Consider the following 19,724-nt stretch of genomic DNA (forward strand, 5'->3'; position numbering starts at 1 on the left):
CACAGAGTTCCGCAGCTCCAGGTAGGTGCAAGCACGCTTCTTGACGACAAAACGTTTTTCCTCCTGGAAGAAGGTCGCTTCTGTCCCACACATCCCAGGTGCCTTCGCAAGCTCGTCCTGTCACTGCCCGGCGCTGCATTAAGCCTTCCCCTTTGAATACAGCTCAGGCCAGTTAATCGGTTGGTTGTCTCTTTTAAGAGAGGGTAAGAGACTGCTTGTAGAGCAGCCGGAGCGACCGTGTCCCGGAGCGGGGGTGGGGGGGGGGGAGCCGGGGCGGCGGACTCGGGGGGGGGGGGGGGGCAGAGCGGGAGACTCGCTGGTAGCGGGGGAGTCACGTGGCCGGAAGGCGCGCGTTGCCATGGCGACGGGCGGGCGGTGGGATGGCGCCGCGGTTCTGGGTGCTGCGGTGCTGCTCCTGCCGCCTCTTCCAGGTGCAGCAGGTGGGTGCGGGCCGGGCCGGGCCGGGCCGGGGAGCGGGCTGCGGGCCGTGGGCCGTGACTGACCCCCTCTGCGCCCTCCTAGGCCAAGCGGAGCGGGAAGTGGAGCTGCAGCGTGTGCGGCCAGCGGCAGGCCGTGCAGAAGGTGAGGGCCCGGGGCGAGCCGCGGTGCCTCGGACACGCTGCCGGGCCGGGCCGGGCCGTGGGGAGCCCTGCGCCGTGGGGAGCCCAGCGTGGCTGTTACCCCTACACAGGACATCACGCACTCAGCCGTATGTGCTAAGTTTAGTTAGCACTTCAGTATTACCTGGGGTGGAGCCTCACTTTGTGCTGTTTCCTTCTGGCTGCTCCTTAAGCCTTGTTTTTATTACTTCTTTTTTTTGTAGGTTTACGGCCAAGGGTCTGGCCTGGACTGTAGGCACCATGTCCAGAAATTAAACTTGCTGCAGGGTGAGGCAGAGGAAGCAATTGGTCGGACACCCCGGTAGTGTGTTTAATCTTTATGAGCTTGTTTCTTTTGATGTGCTACAGTTGATGCATGTCTTCACGCACTGGGTGCCTTTTACCCAATTTGAGCTCCCAGGAGGGTTTTCTGTCCTGTTGTAAAGCTAGTTTTGTCATCACTTCATAGGAACAAGCTGTTTATTGGGTTTAGTGTCCTGGCATGTGTCTTTTGACAGGGAATTTTTTCAGATAAGTTTACTTGATTGATAGTGTGTGTTGGTCAAGCTTTTACCCATTAAAATATATATGCGATAGGGTTTGTGTTTGTTTTTTTAATTGGTCTTTCTTATTAACTGTTTGATGAGCTGACTGTGGAGGTGTCCACCTTATGGACTGACAAACAGTGCAGAGCTGCATCCTCAGACAGAAAATATCCTCCACTCTAAGCTGCTGCTACCTAACTGTTGGCATTCAGAGGTTTCACACTGTGAATCTGTTGAGTAATTGCTGCTGCTATGGATAAAAAGACTTGTTTAGTGCGAACATTAGGGTGTAATTCCTGCTGGGCTGGAAAATCTGAGTAGCGCTTTCCTGTTTATTTCATTTCTGAATTTGTTTACAAATTGCCTAATCTTGAACTGGTCTTGAACTGGTCCAGCTTCCTTTTTAGTCAAGGTTGTTTTCAGAAATCAGTCAAAACTAGTTAGATAACTTAGTTGTGTATATGCAGTGGTTCAGGGTTAAGGTTTGGGAAGAAAACTCATTGTTGACTTTATCAAAAAGGGTTGCTATTTCTGTTCTCAAAACATTGTGAAATTCAAAATATTGTGAAATAACTTCCCTTTTTCCTTGGTTGCTTGGGATATAATGGCCTTAAACTAAAAGAGGGTAGATTTAGATTAGATATAAGAAAAAAATTCTTCCCTATGAGGGTGGTGAGGCACTGGAACAGGTTGCCCAGAGAAGCTGTGGCTGCCCCTGGATCCCTGGAAGTGTTCAAGGCCAGGTTGGATGGGGCTTTGGGCAACCTTGCCTGGTGGACGGTATCCCTGCCCATGGCAGTGGGGTTGGAACTAGATGGGCTTTAAGGTCCCTTCCAACCCAAACCATTCTGTGATTCTGTAATTAGTGGATTTAAGCTGTTGTCCCGAAAGACACACTGTTATATCCCTAATTATGATCAGTTAGAATTTATTGTTTCATGATTAGCAGCTTTAGATCAAACTTGCTACTCTTTGTATAGAAAGAACAAGGGTTACCTTCTAGATTTTATCAAGTATTTGGGCAATATATCTTGCAAATCCTTCATTTGACATCTGCTTTTCTATAGATCCTTTTTTTTTTTTTTCTGACATGCTGCCTACCCGGTGTTCATGTCCATGCTTTCTATCCAATCCCTTGTGCTATGACTAGGTGATTTGAATATTATAAATCAACAGGCAGAAGTATGTTCTAGAAACTCTAGCTTAAACATCTGTTTTAGGTGCGTAGAAGAATCTGTAACTGACAGCAAAAATATAGCAGCCCAACGTGAAGACAGTTTGGTCCAGCAGGTAAGATACCTACCTACAAAGCCGAAGTAAGTAACGACCCATACTAATCTAGGTGAATCAAAGTGAAGTCAGTGATCCCTTGATATAGGTTGAGACAGCTGAAATAGTGTATATAATCAGAGAGGCTCCAGCAAAGAGAGTGAGATGTACACAGAAACTCTCTGCTCCACTGGGCTACCGAACCCGAGAACACCATACAGGAACATGTCCTAAACTGACTTGTGATTTGAGGCATTCAGCACATACATAACAAATGCCAGAAATGAGAACCCTGTATTTTGCTGTTTTCAGTAATTCTCCAATGTTGTAGGAGGGAAGGGAAGAAGTCAGTCGCTGGAGTAAATATCTGGACGAGGACAGTGAAGATCAGGAAGATGGGGAGGAGGCAGTTACAGAAAGGCAACAGTTCTGTTCCCAGAGGAAGAATGCTGTGGAAGAACAAAGGTACAGAAAGAACTTTTTTTTTTTTTTTTTGTAATTTCTGCCCCCAAGTGGTGACATTTGATTTGGAGGTGTGGGAGGTAGCTCATCTCTGATAGCTGGACAAAGTACAGGTTGCAATCTATGACCTGAGCTGAGCAGGGATTTGGTATTTGGGGGGTAAAACTTCTCTTAGTGCTAGAGTCCTGCATTTTATGAACATTTCTGGCAATTTGTGGAAAAAAGGAAAAAAAAATTACAGTGGAGCTAATCTGCCCTCTTTGTGAATGGTGTTCTTGCCCAGGAAACAGCAGAAGAGCTTCCTCTCTAGTGACGTTCAGGAGTATGCAGAAGAAAATGGAGTTTTCCAGCTTGCCTACCGAGCCAAAAAGGTTAAAACCTCTGAGGTATTTTAGTTGTAGAAGATGCTTCCTACCTGTAAAACAAAACAGTGTTCTCCTGACCTCTTTTGTGTCATTATGATTTTGAAGTTTTATGAGTCTTCCTCTGTTCTAACGTCTGCATGACTGGGGAGGAGAGGAAGAAAATTGTGTCGGGAGTCTTCTCTGAAAGATTTTAGTCAGGCAAAACCAATGGCAGCTTGTGTAAGCTGAGCGGTTGAGCTGGATTCCTCTATCAGCACAGTTTGCAACTTGCTTTGCCTTAGGGAGCAGTAGCACCTGTTTTGTATGCAGTTATTAAAGCTACTGTGATTAGATTACCTGCAGTGCCAGTGAAGTTGGCCCACCCAGCACATCAGCCTCAGCTCTGCCTCAGAGGGCTGGTGAGAATTTGGGTGCATCTGAAAGACCTGAGTGCTCTTTCTTTGCCTGTGCAGCTTGGCTGTGTGTGCTGGATTTATAACCAAGCTCCCTTTCTTCTTACAGCGCAAGAAATGTTTAGTGCCTGATGGAGATGCTGTTTCTGGAGACAGCGTGGTTCTGGCTGTCAGTGAGTGTGTTGTGCCTGAGAAGAATACACAAACCCCAGCTGCTTGTACCAAACCTTCAAAGTGGGAAAAATTTCTCTCAAGTTCTGACAGTTACAGCGAAAATGCTGCTAGGGTCACCTTGTCACCACAGGAGGGCAGTGGAAGGTTGCGGCTACACAGCACCACTGCAGCAGATGCTGGTAGAGTCAGAACTCCTCTACCTCAAGGTACAGGTTTTGAATTGAAAAACTGTGTTGCTAGCACTGACCAGCTTGTCTGGAAACTGCCCAGCACCAGTTGCTCAATGGAGGATGTGTTGTTCAAAGAACCTCAAAACCACTTGATGAGGGCAGGATGTGGTGTCTTAGAGACCAGTGCCAGAAGGTGCTCTTTGGAGAGCGTGAGGAGGCCAAACGCCCTTGTGAACTGTAACACTGGGCCAAAGCCCAGCAGTGTTTCTCGTGAACATCTCTTCTGCACAGATGAGGAATTTGATGATGATCTCTGAGAAGTTCAGGCAACTTTGGCATTGCTTTCTTCTTTGTCTCTATAATGTATTATTTGGTATGTTGAGTTCTGAGGCAAGATTTACTCTAAGCCTTACAGAACTCCATAATTAAAGCAGATTACTTGCTCTGTGGCTGTGTTTGGGGGAAGGGTATGAGGGTGGAAAAGACTGTTGCAGTGGGCAAGTACCAAGGTTACATAGTGTGGTCTAGCAATCTCATCAGTTAGAAGTAAGAGTGGAAGTAGGTCAGCTTGAGGGGGAAGCTATGATTAATTTATCTATCATAAACTACCCCTCTTTTCCCTTGTGCTACCTCTTTGTTTAGATCTCCTATAACAACCCCTTTCTTCCAGAACTGCAGTGCAGGCTTTGAGGCCAGCAAAGCATTTTGTTTCCCTTCAGAAGCATAGCCTTAAGGGTACACCAGGCTATGTGCAGAGGCAGGCCCACGGTCCTGGGCTGCCTCCCTTTCACCAGGAGCTGTCTGATGAAATCACATGCTCTGAGCCCTGTCCTTCCCTTCTTAACTAATACAGTTGTGACACTTAAACACTCACACAGACTCATCACAGGTAGTAGTATTTATTTTTTCTCCATTCTACAAGCACTTGGGAACATGAGACAAACCCATAGCAGGAAGAAAGATGAACCACTGAGTAAGTTTAACTGCATTGTTTGCTTTCAGTTAGAAGCAAAGTGCTTTTTGTTACACAGACTACAACAAATGAGGTGGCTGCTTGGAATACTGGATGGCATCTAGCGCTGCCCCAATGTCACAGTTCTTTGTCTGCAGGAGTCGAGTGAGCCATCCACCCTCATCAGAGAAGCCCATAGAGAGCATCTGGGACAGAGATTCAATGAGGCGAGGGTCTGCTTCTGTTAAGAGAAGAATAGTTTGAAGTTGAAATATTTTATGTAATTGGCAAACCAGCCAGGGCTCTAATACAACAGAGTACATAGGTTGGCACTAATCCTAGTAAATCTAGGATAGCTGGTTAAATGCTAGAAGACATGCTCTCCTTTGGCTCCCAGCAGGGCAGATGTCTGAGATAAGGTACACAACCAGCTAAGGAAACTGTGGAGTCAGACTCTGCCGGCCTTGCTGTAGGGCTCCATGCTGCTGCTCTCAGGTAAGCAGCCTGGCATAGTTACTGGCTCCCACCAGAAAAAATGCTGTCTTGAGTCAAAGGATGTACTGGTCTGCACCAAATGGCTCTCGATGAGTACATAGCAAGGACATGATTTAAGATACCACTTTTTTTTCCATGTTGCTTGAATGGTCTGTTAGTCTAAAGTCAGAAGTCTTGTTAGGACTTAACTACCAACATTGAAGAAGAAAACCATGTGACTGTCTAACAGGGTGCAAGAGCTGCCTACCTGCTAAGTTCTGGACAAGTTTAGCTGTAACTTATGTGACCTTGGTTTCTACCATCTCTAAAAGCAGGTCTGATTTATGTCAGGCAAGCTGGCAGTTCCTGAGTGAAAACTACTCTCAGTTACAAGACCTGCACAAATTCTCGTACCTGGTGGGAGATGTGGGTAGAGTGCAGCTTCTCGCAGTCCTGTAGGTCCTGGCTGGGGAGGATCCTGGGATACATCCAGGGAGTTGGGACTCTCTGTCTCTGGCATTTGCAGAGACTGCAGTTCACCTGTGGAAGGATCCACTTCTTTGGAAGATAAGTGAGTCCAGTCCTCATCACCCCCTGATGAGCTGCTAGACTCACTGTGTTCCTGAAATGGAAAGAGAAAAAGTCTGGGTGCTGCAGTGGTTTCCAGGTAGGACATACGCTCCCACTATCTGCCTTTAAAATGAAGGATTACATCCACAAGAACTCCCACCACCTTTGCTGTAAACCTGTAAAGCAAAGGTGCTGTACATCACTTAACCTGCTGACATCTTAATATTCAGTCCCACAATGCATGCTAAATTATTATCTTCCTTTCTAGTAAAGCCTCAGCAAGCATATTAAGTGTCATAGTTCTTGTACCTGGGACTGGAAGCTGCCATCTTCCATTTGTGTGGGCACAGGGTCTATCACCATGTCTTGTATCTGCTCTGCAACAGCATTTACTTCTGTAGCAGAATCTGTGTTATTCCAGTCTGGTTTGGTCTGCACGTTCTGGTTCAGAGTACTGCTGCTCGACTCAGAATTGTTGTTCTCTTGATTGGGAGGAGGAGTCACTTTGCTTCTCTGTCCTCCATGTTCCACATCGATATCAACTTCAATACCTAGAAATACATTGGAGATGGAGAAAGTCTTACACAGATTTTTCCAAAGCACAGTCCTAAACGAGTATGCATCAGTCCTGGTCTAAATGCTGTAAGGTTTCTGTAATCCTGTAGTCTGCCATTTAACATGTAGGAATTGAAGCGCAAAGCATTCTTTAAACAAAGAGTGGTTAAGCACCAAACAAACAGTCGTCTTCCTCTGGACAGACAAGCAATACATTTAGAGGATCAAGGCAGGAGTTATCCATGTCCGCGTAAGCCAGGCAAAATCCTGAGTCACCACTGACTTAAGTGTTACAGTGGTGACGTTAAAGAAATATTTCCTCATCTCCTTCCAAAGGAGGGCTCTGAAAAGGTACTGAGTGGCTGTTCTAAGCCTAGGCATTATTAGTACCAGAAATAGGCATTATTAGTACCAGGAATAAATTAAGCCTTCAAGGCTTAGTAGCATGAGGTAGTTCCAGTACCAGCCACAAAAGCTCCTGTTAAAAGGACCTTTAAGCCAGTCTCAGGGATTGGGATAACAAACTCGTAAGTCACTTACCCAGGGGGCTCAGAAAAGCTGCAACACTCTCCCCAACATTCTTTAAGAAGGTGACATTGGGGTCCTGAGGCTGGCTGTTAGTAGAAGCTTCTAGAAAAACAATTTCTGTTAGCACACACAGCTCAGTGGGAAAGAGCACCTACAGAGCATATGTATCCCCATGAGATCTCAGTGCTTGTTTCTTGTCACTCACACTGCACAACAAAGGCAGCATAGAGACAAAAAACTCAGAGCTAGCTCTGGAACTGAAAACCAGTGGCATTAGCATTGTTAAGGCTCATTAGCCATGCTGAAAGGCAGATCTGGAGTAGTGACATACTTAACTCAGCTTTGTTTGGTTCCAGATGCTCTCCCTGCATCCTCATCTATTACATGGGCCCAAGCATGCCTTCAAATAATCCCACTCTGCACTGAAAGGTGCTAGTTATTTTAAGTAGTTCCTATGTCTATTTTTCCACCCAGATTCCACCCTATGCTGCAGAACCTCAGCTCCACTCTGGCTCCACCACCACCTTGTTTACCAGAGCATCTCCTCTTACCTTCTGCAGTGGGTGGACTGGAGGCTGCAGCACTAGCTTGCGCTTGTTCGGAGTTCTGGCACGGAGCTGCAGGGCCGGGATATCCCCAGCAGTGCATCCATGGGAAGGGTGGAACACCATGCCGCATTTTACGGAGCCAGCGTCCTCGGGGAAGCCACTGTGAAGGGTAATGTGAGTTCACGTGAGACTGTTCACACAGTTTTTGAGTAACAGAAACTTGTGACTTAAATTTGAGGAATATCCCGTTCATTAGTTCCTTTCCGTAGGTTTTGCTCACCTCGAATGGATTTAGCAGTGGACTTTGAAACATCACCATGTTGTGCTCCTTGTGGATGCCTTTACCCTCACAGGTGCTGCACAGGTCATAGTCTGGACAGACAGTGCACTTGAACCTGGCACCCACTACCGGTCCTTCACAGCCATCACAGATCACATTGGGGTGCACCATGTTGCGGGGAGGCTCCTGGCTGCACTGCGAGCGATGTTCCCGCCTGCACTCCTTTTTCTCTATTAAGGAAAGGAAACTTTGCATCAAGAACGAGGTTACTATTTAAAGGCTGGAAATGAGGCAGAGGAGAAGGAAGCACAAACAGCCCTTGTCAGAGCAGTATTGACTTACTAGGTCAGTTTATTTTTACACTGGCTGCCAAACACAAGCAGGGGGCACGTAAGAGACCTTAAACCAAGTGCAAAGGGGCTTCGCAAAGATACCTGCTCCTCAAACCAAGCATGCCTTATCCTGAATGGCCTCTTGGCATGTTTATTTTAGATTAGCACTGCACTACCCTGTTTGGCTTCTCGTCCTACCTCCCTAAGCACTGCAAGAACAAACTGTTTCTGGAGAGGGAGTTAGGAAGAAATGCCAGGAGGCATAGCAGATGAGAGCAGGGACAACAGTGCTGGCTTGTGTGACTCATTAGATGGACTGCAGATAAAGCTTTGCAGGTATCTACATGAACAGAAGGGACTAGGAAGAAATCATGGCACTGAAGAATAAGCTGGAGTTAAGGCTTCCTAACACATTATTGTGAATATTAAAGATACTGGTGCCAGACTGGTGTTTCCAGGGAGCCAGCATGTCAACAGTGGCTCACACTGGGCCAGCTGAGATGTCAGGGCTAAGAGGAAACTTGTGATCCCTTTACCCCACTTCAGCAGGGAGGATTCATCTCCTGGTGTACCACCCTGCCCTCTATTTAACCTCCCCCCCCCCCAAAGGCTGCAGGTTATACCAGGCCCTTGAAGACAAGGGGAAAGGCCAGGGCTGGCTTCTCCCATTTTCAGAGGCCTGCCAGCGAGCACACAGTGCTAAGCCGGTGACCTGCTACCGCCTTTTGGCATGGCACGGCGTTACCTTTGATGTAAACACGAAAGACACCATCCTGCACGTAGGGCATTGCCATCTCCAGCTCCTCATCGGTGGAAAAAGCAATCAGGTCCCCATCTTCATCTAGGAAGGGTAAAGCACAGGATTAGGTGCCCGGTCAGGTGTCACAGGACGCGGCCCATGGCCGGGACCCTGAGGGGCAGCAGGGACCCCCCCCCGGCCGCTGCGCAGCCCCTAGGCCTTCCCACCCCCCACGGCCGCCGTTCCCGCTCACCCTTGTAGTGCATGCGGAAGGCGGGCGGCGGCCCGGCCCGCAGCAGCCCCTGGAAGAGCTCGGCGACGCGGTCGTAGATGGCCTGGTAGCGGGCGGGCGGCAGCAGGGAGAAGCGGCGGATCTCGCGGGCCGCCTCCTCCTTGCCCAGCAGGTAGGCTTTCACCGTCAGCGCCGCCATGGCTGTGGCGCAGCAGGAATTGCCGGCGGGAGGGCGGTACGACGGCCGGGCTGGGCGCCGCCACCTTATAGCGCCGGGGCGGGGCCGCCCGGCCGGCAACGCGCTCGCCCCGCCCCCGGGTGCCGGGCCCCGTGTAACCCCGCTGTTCCAGGCCCCGCCTCCTGGGCGCCAGGCTCCGCCCGCCGCGGGTCCGGTCCACGGGCCGGGGTCCCGTTCGTCCCCGTGCCCCGCATCGGGCCGCCGTCCCGGTCCTGCTCCTCCTCCGTTTTCTGCGTCGGGGCGAGCAAAGCCAACCCCAGGCAGCAGGACGGAGGTGGGGAGCCGTGCGCCTGCCCCGCTCCCGTCAGGGCGGCGGTGCCCGGCGGAGGGGTTGGCAGGCTCAGCGTGGCGGAATACGCGACCCTTCAGGTAATGCTCTTCCCTGACCCCGGTGTTTCGGAAAGGGGGGGCTAAAAATAAAGGTACTAGTATAAACACAACTGACATTAAGGAGGATGTTCTGGGCTTTCCAAGTTGTTGGCAGCGGTATTTTTCTGCAGATCAGATACAGTCAACGGGCCTCTTAATCTGGCCGCAGGAGAGTGCAGCTGGCAGAACACATCGCCCGTGCCGTCCAAGTGTGATTGAATGAAGATGGATCAATGATTATTAGGTTCCTCATTGGTGTTAATTTCCTTTCACCCAAGGGCCTGGCCAGTCTGACTCTTAGTGACATACTTCTTGGTTTAAGATAATAAAAACTTAGGAGAAACTCTTGTCGTGATTTACCATCTCCTGCAATCGAGAAGGATATGTTTTAATTTCCATCATGGGGAGGCAGTTTATTTCTTGACCTGAAGTATATATGTTAAAACACTTGGCCTTCCATATAGATAAATTTTTGTCATACATGTGGCCATTTTGAAATTATGATATTTTTCTGGAAAATAGTATTTCCTGTGAAAAGGGTTGCCCTTTTTAACTTAAAAACTTTTCTAGGAATTTCAATATCTAGGTATGACATGGTCAATATTCCAGCACGAAGTGATGAGTTAAACTTTAAACATAAGCAGATTCAGGTTTAAGCATTAATGATGCTGCACAGGGAATGATTCACCAGGTTTTACAGCACGAGATACCAAAAGGTTTGGGTGCAGCAAAGGCATATTGCGCTCACCTTCCCTTTTGCCTCTTTGCTGTGTGTATCCTTATTTTTGAAAATGTCGGTGAAAGTTGCTGGCTTGACATCATTGGGGTATTTTTTTTTTCTCCCTAAAATCAGAAGAGGGACATGCAGAACAAGGACACCCTGCCAGTGTTGTCTCTGCCTTGCCAAGCGGCACCTCCAGCACATCCATCTCGTGTCCTATTTCTGAGGACCCTGACAGCAACTTTTGGTCTCATTTATAGAGCCAGAGACTTGTATTTTGAGACCCAGCCCCAGCAGATTAATTCCTTAGGTACCAAGTTGCTGCCATCCCAGACAGGACCGATTTCTTACTCCCCTCTCCATCACTACCTGGGTGTTTGAGGCACAGTGGGTTGTCCTCAAGTTGCTGGGTCTTTTGAAGCCAGTTGTGTCTCCAGATTAATTGATCTATTTATAATTATCAGGCAATGCACCAAATTAAAACCAGAAATCTAAGTTTTCCTCTGTGTGAACTTTAATCCAATTGGCAATTATGGAAGGGGCCAAAAGCCAGAGGGAATTTCCCTTCTCCTAGTGGGACATGCTGAGTCACCCTCAGCTTTCTGGTCATGACATCATGCCCTTTCACAAAACATAAGGAAAACAAGGCTTTCATGAGCCTTCTGTTAGCTTAGCTCACCGATCACGGGACAGGGGTGACTCAGTGAGTCGTCTCCTCCTCCTCTTCCTCCTCGAGGTTGGGGATTTCCTCCCAGCAAGCCTTTCTCCAGCACAGACCTCAGACCAGACCTCGATTACACAGCATTTCGTCTTGCCCCCCAGCCCTGGGATGTGCCTCCGGGCGGTTTCTCAGCCCCCTGGAGAGGCTATGTGCTGTATTCCCACATATATTAACTTGAAATGTTTTTTCCTCTGTTTGCTGGAAGATCCGAGTTTTGGCATTCTCAGCACGAAGCACGGCTGCGTGGATGTTTTCTTATGGTTCTTTAGGAATCCCATAGCATCACAGCGAGCCCTGCCCAAAAAGTGGTTTGTCAGCCCTAGCTGCTGAGCAGCCAGCTTCGCAGATGGATGTAGCAAAGGAACAGCAAAAGGAGATGGGAAAAAAAGCTGTTCAAGTTTAAAATTTCAAGATTACAGAGGAAAGGCTCAAAAAAGAGCAATTAGCATCCCTGCAGTGCTCTGCTTTCTCTCTACACCCACTTTCTGCTGGGAAGTGTTTAAAAATATTTGGTAAGATTCTTGCTCCAAAGGCACAATTGCCAGAAATACTCCTTATGTCCAAACTTTCCTGGTTCGCAGTAAAATCCTGGCGGGATGAAGCAGGAGGGGAGATCCAGTCTTTTCCTTGCTTGCAAACCACAACAGAGGCTGCTGCTGATTTTCCAGAGGGAATTTTTCCCCAAATCATCACTCCAGCCTGAGGCCCCCATCACTGGCCCTCACTCCTGGGTGAGGGGGTTTGGCCCCCGTGTACCCCCCCCGGCTCCGGCAGGACGGTGTGCGGTGATGGAGGGATGGTGCAGAGCCGCAGCGGGCAGGTGCTCACTGGGCTGGACCGGGTGCCATGGTCCACACTCCGCCCAGTGCCACACGTTCCTTCCAGAGGCTTCTGGAGAGGTGCAGGATCCTCTGGACGCATTGGGTCAGATGCTGGTGAGTCAGCCCAGTCCCATGATGGCTTCCCTCCTCCTCCAGCCCCACAAAAACGCTGTTCATCACCTTCAAAGCTTCCGCAACAGCGCAGGCAGAAGGCAAAACTGAGCAGGTTGGGTTTTTTTGCTGTCTCGTTTTTGAGGTTGAGTTTTCCTGAAGGGTAACTCTGCTGTGTCAGGTGTTTACACAGGCTCAGCACCGTTGCTCATTGGTGTGACGTGAAACTTTTAAGGGCAGGAAACTCTGGGACAGTTTTTTCATTGAGATAGAGGAGCAGATAGGGAATACGGGTGGAGAGCACGCACAAAGTACAAGTACGCTATGAGTGTCGTGGAAATACGTAAGGATTTCGTGTTCCTGAAGGTGAGAAGGAGCTTTTTGCCGCCTACACAAGTTGCTTGGTGTGAGTATTGCTTTGAGAACCTGTCTTGTAGCTTTTGCCCTGAATTAAAACAACAAGGTGTCAACACATTGAGGGTGAGCACCCTGTTGTGATAGTCATCTCTCATGGCTAAGGAGCATTCGGAGAGATCTGTATTGTGGTGAAACAAGTCCTGGTGATGTTTGAACACAGCAGCCTATAAAACAACACAGAAAATGAAGATATTTTGGTTTATGAAAAAACAGCAAGTGCTCTTTGCTTAAAGCAGAGCAAGAAGGACCGAGCCTGACCTGCTCACAGATGGGCCAAACTCCAGAGCCAAGCTCTTTAGAGAGCTAGATAAAATCAGCTATAAATCTGGATTACTTTTTCTATCTAGACCTAATAAATGTTTTCTCTTTCTAATTTTTGTAATGGCCTCAGGACCTGTGGATTGCTATCAGAGTGCATTCCATGGAAGGCCCTCGTTTCTGCAGCGTGCTCAGTATTGCCAACATCAACTGTTCAAAGATCATGAGATCTCCTTAAAAAAACATCTTCACTCTGTTTATTTGCAGCTGGGGGATTGAGTCTCTGGAGTTCCTATTTTAAACTTTGCTCTGCAAAAGGACCAAGGCTCAAAACTTGCTTGTTAAAAACAGAATAAAAGCCAAAACTGGGATAAGAGGGAGGGACTTCAAGAATAAAAGGGAACTTTGCAGGTCTGATATGAAAATCGCAAGTGCTGGCAATTTTGCTTCGTCCCTCATTTTTGCCAAGAGAGCTCAAGGTTTTTGTCATGTGAGGGTGGTATAAAGCTCATTCATTTCTTCAGACTTCTATGAAGACAAAGTATAACAGAAGAAATTAGATTAAGCTTTATCCTTGGAAAAGAGTTTAATTAATTGTCTCGGCGAAATTATCAATGTTATTCTGTTCACTTCCGCTGCAGACACACCACATTTCCTGAGTGAGAGGGGCATTTTGCACATCTGAAAATAAACACCCAACATCTAATGTACTAAAACGTGTCATGTTATTTCCCTCACTCTTTAACGGCAGTAGGATTTTACACGCCTTTCCCACAAGCAGCTTTTACTTGTCTGCCACCTCGGGAGGGTTTTTGCCATTAACTTCTGTGAACCCTCTGTTGGCTCCTGGGTTTAACACGTAGATTTAAGGCAAGAAAGCGGGCAGGCTGGGTGGGACAGAGGTTCTGGGCCTTGTTTTCTTTGCTCCGATGGTGAAAATGCTGTTGCTGGTGTGATTGAGGCTTTACCTGCCAGCGGAGGAGCGAGGTACGGGGTGGGTTTGCTGGGTTGGGGGTCTGAGCCTGGGGACGTGGCTGCTCTCCAAGGAGCCGCTCAAGAACTCAGTTGCTGGACTGCTCTGAGACGTGGGACGTGCTGCTGGCTCATGTTCTGCAGGTGATGGTCGCTCGGGCAATGCTTTGCAGAATCCAGATGAGGAAGAATGGATCCAACCTCCCTTGGGGTTTTTTTTTCAATATTCCCAAGAGTGATGTTCCGTGCATTTCCCTACTCAGGGATGTGCCCGGTGTGAGGAACGGTCTGTGCTGGGGCCCCGCAGCTCCTCGCTGCTTCTGGCAGCGGGTGCAGAAATTTTTGGTGCCATCTGAAGGACTCCCTCTACCGATATCCTCCCCAGATTTTCTCATCACTGGGAGAGGCCATTTCAAGATTTGAAAAACATGGTTTATTTTATAGAGTCTAAGGACGCAGGTAGGGACAAGCGCATCTCCTACAGAAATGGGCGATCCGTGCTTTTCCTCAGACGTGCGTATGGCTTCCAACAAGGCACATACAGTGCCTGGAGCACCCCGAGGCAGCCCCTGCACCCGCCCCTCCTGCGTGCTGAGCAACCTTCGCCCCTCGCCTTTCCAGAAGGAAACAGGGCAGAGACCTAAGGATTTTGTGGGTTTTTCCTCTTTCAGGAGGATTCCCACATCGGCTGGAGCACTGCTGGGAGGAGACGTGCCCACGGAGCCCGGCTCGCCCCCAGCGCATCCCTGCCTGCCGCCTGGGCCGGCTCCGAGGCTGCGGCCGAGCATCGCCGAGCGCCTGCGTCACTGCTTCTGCCTCCGGCACGGGCGTGCGCTTCGCTTTACATTGCTCTCCCATTGATTCAAACATTTCAAACAACACACTTTGATCGCTGGAAGCCAGTCCTACAATATTTACAATCTGAGAAATATTTACTCCCTGAAATAGCTCCGGGGAATGGAAGATGGCAACTTTCGCCAGAGGAATTCTCTACCTGCACACGAGCTGCCATCTCCTGTTTGACCCCACAAACAGCCGCAGAAGTTCAGGCAATGGAAGTATGTAAACTCAGCATTTTGAACCTCACCTCACTGTAAAGCTCCTCCTGGTCTACAATGAAATAAAGCAGGAGCAGTTAACAGAAGGAAACACAAGCAAAATAATTTTTAAATCTGATTTCTTCTGTCCTTCATCTGGGCAAGCAGCTTGAGGCCATAACCCCTGAATGCCAGGTCCTTCAGAAGAGCGATGATGTCCTTCCAGGCAGCAGCTTCCATTTGTGATATTCATCTGGCATTGATTTTCCCTCAATAAACATTAGATGTGGTTTCCTTAACCAAGATGAATCGCTTCTGCAGAAACGGCAGCGAATACTCACTGCACGGCTACGGGGGCTGCTGCCCCCAGACTTTGTCCTGCACACCCGCCCCCTCCACAGCCGTGCACACCCCCCGTACGTAGGGCCACGGGCACACCCCTGTGCGCAGGGCTGAGCACACACCTCCCTCCATAGGCACTCACGCACCCCCCGGGCGTTGAGAGTCATTTCCACACAGCCCGGTGCACAGAGATGCAAATATGTGGGTCCACGCACACACCCTGTGCGAGCGTCCATGCACACACCCCCATGCCCAGAGACGTGTGCTCCCCACGCATAGATACGGGTGCATGCGCACGCACCCACAGACATATGGATCCAGGTGTGTGCGCACACACACACAGAGACATATGGACCCAGACACACCCACCCACAGACATATGGAGCCAGGCGTGCGCGCACACACGCACGCACGTGCATAGAGCCATGCAGGCACCCGTAGACATATATGTATCTTTGTACGGCTGTATGCATGTGCACAAGCGTGCATGTATCTATAGGAATAAGCCAAATATATAGGTATGTACAGGTATATATGTAACCCATGAACGTGCACCCATGGCCAGACACCCACAGACACCCACAGACACCCACACTCTCACTCTCACTCTCACTCTCACTCTCACTCTCACCCCCCCCCGCCCCGCGGCGGCCCCGCAGTCCCCCGCACGGGGGCGCCCTCCGCCCGTTGCCGCCCCGCCCATTGGTCCCGCCCCTTTGGCCACGCCCACTTGGCCCCGCCCTGCCCCGCCCCGCCCGCCCGCCCCGGCGCGGCCCGGCCCGGCCCGGCGCGGCGCGGCCCGGCGCGGGCGCTGCATGCGGGCGGGCGGGCGGTGCAGCCCGCTCCGCTCCGCTCCGCTCCGCGCTCGCCGGGGCCCCCGGGGCCGCCGAGGCCGCGCCGCGCCCGGGACATGCGGCCGCCCCCGCCGGCGAGGAGGCGATGAGGCTCCGCAACGGCACGGCGCTCACGCTGCTGCTCGGCTGCCTCTGCGCCCTGCTCTCGCTCTCCTGGTACGGCGCCTTCGGCGGGCACAAAGGTAAGGGGGCTGGGCTGCCTCCGCCGTAGCCCTGCTGCCGGGGCTGGAGGCGGGGGGAGGCCTCCGGGAACCGGGCCCGGCTGGACCCAGGGGGGGATCCGGTGGGATCCGGAGCCGGGGGTGGGGGGGAGACCCTGCGGGACCCGGGGGGATCCTGACCGGCAGGATCCTGCTGGAGCCTCTGCGCTCGGGACCCGGCGGGATCCTGTACCGCCCAGCCCCCGCGGGACCGTGGCTCGTGGGACCCCCGGTGCGGCCGTGCCGTGCCCAGCAGGGCGGGAGGTGCCAGGACCGCGGGTCGCTGCTCGTCCGCGGGGCGCGCTGCGGCCAGGGGCGCCCACAGAGGATCGTGGGGCTGCGGGGTGACGGGGCGGGCTGTCGTCCGGGTCGGGGTGCGTTGGGTTTCGCTTCGGTGATGCGCTTCTTTGCACCCGCACGTTTATGGCAAAAACCGTCGCGGGCGATGGGAACCACACGGGTTAAATCCTCGTGGGGAGGTGGTGACGCCAGCAATTGGGGGGAGCCCTCGGGTGCTGAGGGGTCTCTGGGCAAACTGGAGGCAAGGGGAGATGTGAGCAGCCCTGCCCTCCCCATGCGGCTCGATGCTGAGCCCAGTAACTGAAGTGCGTGTGGGACGGGTGCGAGGGCTGCAGCTTCAGCACTTCGGTGTCGGTGCTGGTTTTGCACCGAGTAGGTGGCTGCAAGGCAGGGGCGCGGGGCCGCGTCCTGTCGAGGCTGCAGGGGAATCCGCAACCTCTCATGACCATGCTAGTCACTCAGCTCTTCCAGTTCCTGCAATTATAGAGGTCACTAAAGGCGGGCGGTGCAGCCGTCCAGCCCTTGACCCTCTCTTCCCGCTCACCGTATAAGCATCTCTCCCCGCTACAGGTGAGAAGCAGCTTTTGCTGAGCGCAAGACGTGACTTGATGGCTTTGCAGTCCCGCGGCACGCCATGCGCGATCACAACGTGCAGCTTGTGTGTGGTGCAAGGCTGGCGTCGGGGCTGGGGCCTCTGGGGACTGGGGAGGTTATTTTGGCTCCGATGGGCAGGATGACACAAGCCCCTGTAGGTGCCCGTCCAGCCCAGCCCCTTCCCTGGCAGCAGAGCGGGAGCGCCTGGGACGTGCCATCTTCTCCTGGCAGCTGCGGGTACCTGACGGGTGGCTGCCTGGGCTCCTCTGCCTCCGTCATCAGCTGAAGGGCTCTCCTGTCGTGCTGCTGATGTGGTTTAAATCCCAACCAGAGCTGCCTCCCCGCAGAGGTTTGGGTGACGGGCGTTTGTAATGCAAGGGTACCGCCGGTGGATCGGTTAGCTTCTGCTGGTGAGATTTTTAACCGGACAAAATATTTGCACAACCAGGTGGTGTTGTATGTGCTTTCAGCCAGAAATGCTAGACTGTGGTAAGTTTTGCAGGGGCAAAGGAACGCTCCGAGAGCCGCTTTCTTGCGATTACTGCTGAGCAGTTGCTTTGCTCGTAGCTCCCTCCGGTAAATGAAGTGAAACCAGCGTGCGGTGCTGCACGAGCTCCGAGCAGTTGCTTCTGGTTTCTGAAGCAGGGTGACCAACCGCGCTAGGTAGTCTGTGCTGTCTGGACTGTGTCGTCCTTTGACTCACTTTTATTTTTTAACAAGTAGCTTTTCCCCATTGCTCATTCAAGTGCCAAAATAATAACCTTGGGTACCACCGTCCCTGTCCTTCTTGGCAGGACCCTCCCTGGAGTACGCGTTTTCCTCTGACAGCAACAGATTGTCACTTGCAAACAGCGATCCCTACGAGAGGTCGCAAATAACGTGGGTCAGGCTGTGTCAGCACAACAGGTTTCCGGCTATTATGGTCATTTACGTATCAGGCTGTTATTCAATACAGAGCTGGAGAAGACCTTGAGAGGTCATTCAGTCCATCTCCTGCCCCTACGCAGGATCGATGATAACCAGCCCCTTCCTGACAGATGTTTATTGTGTTCATTCTTAAAAACCTCTGATGACAAAGATGCCTAAGCTCCCCGGACAATCTGTTTGACACTTAGCAGCCCTGCCATTAGATTTTTCTTATGATCTGAACAGAAATGTCTTTTCCTTCAGTTTGGTTTTGTGATTGCTCTTTTTTTTTCCATTTATTGGGCATAAGCAGAAAAGTTCCTTCCTTCCTTCTTTGCAGGAGCCTGTTAGATATTTGGAAGTTGCTAAAGTGTCTCCCCTTAGTCCCTTCTAGTATAGATTAAACCATGGTAGTTCCTTTGATCATTCTTTTTAGGTCATGTTTTCTTGGTCTGCAGTTGTTCTTGTTACTCTCTTCTGGACCGTCATCCTTTGTGAGGGGTGATGCTTCACCTGCGATACAGGACTGAAGTCACTGCCTTGCTTTTGCTCAGGAGAATAAGAGATTACTTCAGGTCTTTTACATACAATGATCCTGTTTATACATCCCAGTGTGTTTGCTTTTTACTTTTGCCACAGATGACTTGTGTTTAGGTTTTTTAATCCCATTGACCCTTCATTCATTCTTCTCCAGAACTTTTCCTGCTTTTCACTCCTCATCTGGTATTTGCCTGGTAAATTGTTCTTACCAAATTGCATTACCTCACGCTTGTCCTTGTTGAACTGCATCCTTTTTTTTTTTTTTTTTTCTTTCAGACTGCTTCTTCTAAAGTGTCAGGTTTGTTTTGAATTCTGATCTTGTCCTCCTGCGTGCTTGCAGTCCCTCTCAGCTTGGTGTAGCCTTCAAAGGCAATCAGCATGTTTTCTCTGCCATCAGCCGAGCCGTGCATGAAAACACCGAGCTGTATCAGATCTGGGATGGGTTCTCCTGGAACCCACTTAGGTGAGGTCCTCCCAGTCTGTGCTCAAAGAGCAACAGCCAGTTCACTGGTGGTCTTCTCAGGAGCGGTGCACCCACCTTCAGGTGGCTCAGTCCAGCCCCTGCATCCCTAGCTGTGCTATGGGGATGTCCCGTGAGACACTATCAGAGGTCTCTCTGTAATCTTTGTTTCTTCTTCCCTTCCTACAGGTCCTGGTACCCTGTTGCAGAAAGAAATATGATAGGTTTGGTATGATTTGTTCTTGATAAACAGCGGTTAGCTCTTGCTCAAGTCCTCCCTGTCTTCTAAGTACTTTAACTGAAGTTAAGGTGATTATTCCATAATTTCCTGGATCCTCTTTATCCCCATCCCCTTATTTTTCAAAAACAGGCTTCACATTTGCCAGTCCTCCGTAAAATCTGCCACCCCCCATGAGTGGCTGGAGACAATTCCCGGTGATCCTGAGCTGCTCGTGTCATTGCGTTCTGGGGAAGGCTGGCAAGGTGTTCATGTAGCCTCCAATGGGGAATAAAACGATATTAAAAGACAAGTCGAACGTCGCAGAGCCTGCTTGTCTTCCCGCTTTGTGTTTGGAGGACAAAACAATTAGTTGAAAGATAATAGACCAGGTCAAACCAGCTCTGGAACTGCTTTTCTGTGAACGATGCAGGCTTTGTTTACCCGCTAACGGTGTTTT

At 50.5% G+C, this 19,724-nt stretch overlaps 3 protein-coding genes across 7 annotated transcripts in view; 2 read left to right on the top strand and 1 right to left on the bottom strand.

Moving 5' to 3' along the window:
• Positions 1-343: 343 nt before the first annotated feature.
• Positions 344-4,421, top strand: MRNIP (MRN complex interacting protein). 3 transcript variants are annotated; one of them, XM_075766521.1, is made up of 7 exons: positions 344-440; positions 523-582; positions 824-921; positions 2,365-2,434; positions 2,745-2,878; positions 3,159-3,261; positions 3,742-4,421. In XM_075766521.1, the coding sequence occupies exons 1-7, from the start codon at positions 381-383 to the stop codon at positions 4,291-4,293; spliced, it is 1,077 nt and encodes a 358-aa protein (XP_075622636.1). In that variant the 5' UTR covers positions 344-380; the 3' UTR covers positions 4,294-4,421. The 3 variants fall into 3 exon arrangements, with proteins under 3 accessions (XP_075622636.1, XP_075622638.1, XP_075622637.1); XM_075766523.1 differs by having other exon boundaries at positions 3,159-3,246; XM_075766522.1 differs by having other exon boundaries at positions 373-431.
• Positions 4,422-4,861: 440 nt separating this feature from the next.
• Positions 4,862-9,533, bottom strand: SQSTM1 (sequestosome 1). 3 transcript variants are annotated; one of them, XM_075766193.1, is made up of 8 exons: positions 9,208-9,533; positions 8,961-9,056; positions 7,884-8,113; positions 7,607-7,763; positions 7,068-7,157; positions 6,282-6,523; positions 5,817-6,024; positions 4,862-5,169 (listed from the first exon to the last, which is right to left on the bottom strand). In XM_075766193.1, exons 1-8 carry the CDS (start codon positions 9,383-9,385, stop codon positions 5,009-5,011), a joined length of 1,362 nt encoding a protein of 453 aa, XP_075622308.1. In that variant the 5' UTR covers positions 9,386-9,533; the 3' UTR covers positions 4,862-5,008. The 3 variants fall into 3 exon arrangements, with proteins under 3 accessions (XP_075622308.1, XP_075622309.1, XP_075622310.1); XM_075766194.1 differs by having other exon boundaries at positions 7,068-7,154; positions 9,208-9,444; XM_075766195.1 differs by lacking the exon at positions 7,068-7,157 and having other exon boundaries at positions 9,208-9,470.
• A 6,425-nt stretch (positions 9,534-15,958) lies between these two features.
• MGAT4B (alpha-1,3-mannosyl-glycoprotein 4-beta-N-acetylglucosaminyltransferase B) overlaps positions 15,959-19,724 on the top strand; it is a 51,544-nt gene continuing 47,778 nt past the window's right edge. The window contains exon 1 of the mRNA XM_075766629.1: positions 15,959-16,229. Coding sequence (XP_075622744.1) covers positions 16,133-16,229 — 97 coding nt within the window. The 5' untranslated portion in view covers positions 15,959-16,132. The remainder of the gene's footprint in view (positions 16,230-19,724) is intronic.

This window comes from Balearica regulorum, chromosome 14, assembly GCF_011004875.1.
Source record: "Balearica regulorum gibbericeps isolate bBalReg1 chromosome 14, bBalReg1.pri, whole genome shotgun sequence".
In the NCBI taxonomy this organism is placed as follows: Eukaryota; Metazoa; Chordata; class Aves; order Gruiformes; family Gruidae; genus Balearica; species Balearica regulorum.

Excerpts from the sequence above, each read along its gene's own strand:
- MRNIP (XM_075766521.1), top strand. The coding sequence starts at position 381 with ATGGCGCCGCGGTTCTGGGTGCTGCGGTGCTGCTCCTGCCGCCTCTTC. Across the intron at positions 441-522 it reads GCCTCTTCCAGGTGCAGCAG|GCCAAGCGGAGCGGGAAGTG; the intron begins GTGGGTGCGGGC and ends GCGCCCTCCTAG. Across the intron at positions 2,435-2,744 it reads AAGACAGTTTGGTCCAGCAG|GAGGGAAGGGAAGAAGTCAG; the intron begins GTAAGATACCTA and ends CCAATGTTGTAG.
- SQSTM1 (XM_075766193.1), bottom strand. The coding sequence starts at position 9,385 with ATGGCGGCGCTGACGGTGAAAGCCTACCTGCTGGGCAAGGAGGAGGCG. Across the intron at positions 7,764-7,883 it reads CACTGCTAAATCCATTCGAG|TGGCTTCCCCGAGGACGCTG; the intron begins GTGAGCAAAACC and ends TACCCTTCACAG. Across the intron at positions 5,170-5,816 it reads CTACCCACATCTCCCACCAG|AAGCAGACCCTCGCCTCATT; the intron begins GTACGAGAATTT and ends TTCTCTTAACAG.